Source organism: Rhinopithecus bieti, unplaced genomic scaffold, assembly GCF_001698545.2.
Source record: "Rhinopithecus bieti isolate Rb0 unplaced genomic scaffold, ASM169854v2 scaffold_1103, whole genome shotgun sequence".
Taxonomy (NCBI): Eukaryota; Metazoa; Chordata; class Mammalia; order Primates; family Cercopithecidae; genus Rhinopithecus; species Rhinopithecus bieti.
In genome coordinates, this window is record NW_016803302.1 from 407,965 (window position 1) to 411,982 (window position 4,018).

Sequence of the window (4,018 nt, forward strand, 5' to 3'; positions counted from 1 at the left end):
AAAAAAAAAAAAAAGACAAAACCCAGAGCCATGAACAATTAGTGAGCTATATATATTAAACTTCCTGATTACATGTTAAAACTATTTACTTTTAAGTATATTTTCTTAAGTGTTTCAAATATTTACTGACTTTACAAAACACACCTACATAAACTTTTCAACCACAGAGCTTTTCTAGCTTTCTAAAATTTCAAGTTAGATCTTCTCTGGGGAATTTTGTGTGTGTGTGTTTCTAACAATGGTCCTTTTAGTCATTCGACTCCCCCAAATAGAATTATCTGTTTCATAAATATAATGAATATATAAAAAACAGTATTATAACAAGCTTGTAATATATTGACTCCTCATCAAAAAACGGATCCTTCTGATACAGATCCATAGCATCAGTAAAACTCAAGAATTTAAGGGTGCTATAAAACTTAGAAGAATTTTAACAGAAAATAACAGCACCCTTGGAAACGAGTACCTAATTCCCATGTTACACATATTCATTAGAATAGAAAATTTAATTTTTGTCATAAAAATGGTATTTTATAGCGAATTGGCTGATCAATTACCCAATTATAATTACAATATATCAAGCTTCTTTAAATGAAAATATTAGCGATGCATGACTTACCAAATATTCTTCTGTGCCATACAGAGAAACAAACTGCTCATCATCTTCTAATTCTCTAGCTGCACCAAAATCTGTGAGTTTGTACACAGACTGTCCATCTTCCCCTATAACACGCATGATATTTCCTGGCTTGATATCACGGTGCACTATGCCATTCTCTCGAAGATGATTCATTCCACCCACTTCAACAATATAAAACAAAAGAAGTCACAATGTATTTAGGTGTATGTGTGCATGTCTCAAATTCATTGATACAGTCACCCAAACTTAATATAAATTTTTCCATAATTTGGTTCAAAGTAATTTTACTCAAAGAATAGATAATAAATAAACATACATAATATCTTATGTTTTAGTTATAAGAAGTTTTAGAATGATGAAAATTAATGTGGTCTTAAGGAAGAATCCAGTGTCTCTTAAGTACTACCAGGAAAATGTAACAAAACAGTCTTAAGCATATGATTTCTTGAATTGCTTTGATTATATATATGTGGGTGACTGTTTAAACATAAAAATAATAAAGATTCCCAAAAAAGATATCAATCTTTCACCAGAGTTTTACATTTCTTTATCTTGCAAGAAAAATTCCCTAAAAAATAAACTGGACTCAATATGTAAAACACCAAAAAAGAAACAGAAAAACAGCAAAGTGTCAAACTTGTTTCCATAAACATGTATTCTCATATGCTTGACACTATTCCAAAAAGCCCATTTTCTTTTCTCTTTTCTTAAGGGCAAAGTTGTCTACTTTGCTGAAATTAAGCTATTTTGTCTAACTGACAGGCACTGTCACTTAGTGATAACTTTATACATTTGCTTGAGGGCTGATAGATGAATGTTCAAATTCAAAATATGTAAAAGGTTTAGGGGTATCAATGTGTAACTATTAAAACTCAGGACTACCAGTATACTTAGGAAGACATCATATCCATAATTTCTATCTGATTAAACAGGCTGTAGCATACTAGTAATATCGTTTCTCTCTCATTGTATCCTCAACTAACTAATCACTCTGCTTCCAGTGTCAAGAACTCCCACCAACCTTTTACCTTCTTTATCACTTGACTTTTTCCCATACCTCAAATATTTGATTCATTTATTTTAAGATGTTATTTCCTTTGATTGCAGTATTTTTTAAAAAAATAGGTTCACTGAGATATAATTCACATACAACATTCACCTCTTTAAAGTGTACAATTCAGTCAATTTTAGTGTGGTCACAGAGTTGTACAACCATCGCCACTAATTTCAGAATACTTTTGTCACACCAAAAAGACACCTCATACCCAACTCTGTCTTCTCCTGATCCCCCAGCAACCACTAATCTGCTTTCTGTCTCTATGGATTTGCCTATTCTTGACATTTCATATAAATGGAATCACATAATATTGCGTCTGGCTTCTTTCACTTAGCATAATGTTTTCAGGTTCATCCATGTTGTAGCATATATAACTACTTCATATCTTTTTGTAAACAAATAATATTCCATTGTATGGACATATCACATTTTTGTTTATTCGTCAGTTGAGGGACATTTGGGTTGTTTTCATTTTTTATTTTTTGCTATTATGAATAATGCTGCTAAGTACACTGGAGTACAAGCTTTTATATGGATATGTTAATTCTTTGGGATATATACGTAGCAGTGGAATTGCTGGGTCATTTGGTCAAAAGTTAAACAATTCTATATTTAACTTTTTGAGGAACTTCTAGACTGTTTTCCAGAATGGCTGTATCATTTTACAATCCTACCAGCGATGTATGAGGATTCCAATTTCTCCATATTCTTACCAACACTTGTTGTTGTTCAATTTTTTTTTTTTGAGATAGAGTCTTGCTTTGTTGCCCAGGCTGAAGTGCAGTGGTACAATCATGGCTCACAGCAGCCTCAATCTCCTGGACTCAAGTTATCCTCCCACCACAGCCTCTCGAGTAGCTGGGACTACAGGTGCATGCCACCATGCTTGGCTATTTTTTATTTTATTTTTTGTAGAGACGGGGGCTCACTATGTTGCTCAGCCTGATCTTGAACTCCTGGACTCAAGCAACCTGCTTGCCTCCGCCTCCCAAAGTGCTGGGATTACAGGCGTGAGCCACCATGGTTGGCCCTGTTTGTCTTTTTGATATTAGTCATTTTCATTGGTGTAAAGTGGTATTTCATTGTGGTTTTGATGAGCATTTCCCTAATAACCAATGATGTTGGTTATTAATTGATTAATTAATGTTGAACCTTTTTTATGTACTTGTTAGCCACTTATGTAACTTCTTTAGAGAAATGTCTATGTGAATCCTTTGCCCATTTTTAAATTGGGTTATTTGGCTTTTATTGTTGACTTGTCTGGATAAAATTCCTTGTCAGGTGTATGATTTACAAACATTTTTTTTCTCATTCTATGGGCTGTCTTTTCACTTACCTGATGTCCTTTGAGGCACAAAAATATTTAATGTTGATGAAGTCCAATTTATATATTTATTTTTGGTATTTGTGTTTTTGGTGTCGTATCTAAGGAAGCATTGCATAAAGGTCTTTAGTTTTGAATGTAAGATGTTTTTAAAAAATTCTGTTATTAAATTTTATATATAAATGAAATCACATAAACAAACAAACATACCCACATCTCGCAAAACAATTAAGAATTCAGATTCTGGTAGTCCATAGGCATTAGAAGGCTCTTCTAAAACAGTGTATAAACTCCCACATGGGCAAAATTCCATAATAAGTACTTTATGTCTTGTTGTTGTCTGAAAAAAAAAAAGAAATCATTGATTGGGAATCAACATAAAAAATAAATTTTGATTATATGTCAGTACTTATCTGATTTCATTTAAATGTAGGATTTGTTACAATGATGAAAGCACTTTGCTTTACCTGAGATTCAGTACCTGTTGTCCATACACATATAAGAATTAACATCTTCCAGCCAGGCGTGGTGGCTCACGCCTGTAATCCTAGCACTTTGGGAGGCTGAGGTGGGTGGATCACGAGGTCAAGAGATGGAGACCATCTTGCCCAACATGCTGAAACTCCATCTCTACTAAAAACACAAAAATTAGCTGAGTGTGGTGGCACACGCCTCTAGTCCCAGCTACTCGGGAGGCTGAGGCAGGAGAATCACTTGAACCCAAGAGGCGGAGGTTGCAGTGAGCCGAGATTGCACCACTGCAGTCCAGCCTGGTGACAAAGCAAGACATTCCATCTCAAAAAAAAAATAAATTAAAAAAATAAATAAATAAAAAGAATTAACATTTTCCAAATTCCTATTAAGAAGTTGGATTTGTTTTTGAAGACAAACCACAGTAAAAAGTAGCTAAATCTTCTGAACTACAAAATCATTGGTACAATGTTACAATGGTTTTGTTAAAATTATCTTAAATTTCTTTTTTTTTTTTTTTTTTTTT

General features: G+C 33.4%; 1 protein-coding gene across 1 annotated transcript in view; it reads right to left on the minus strand.

The window, feature by feature from the left end:
- TBK1 (TANK binding kinase 1) overlaps positions 1 to 4,018 on the minus strand; it is a 56,760-nt gene that overhangs the window by 37,299 nt on the left and 15,443 nt on the right. The window contains 2 exon segments of the mRNA XM_017872527.1: positions 620 to 801; positions 3,232 to 3,361. Of these exon segments, the coding sequence (XP_017728016.1) occupies positions 620 to 801; positions 3,232 to 3,361 (312 nt within the window).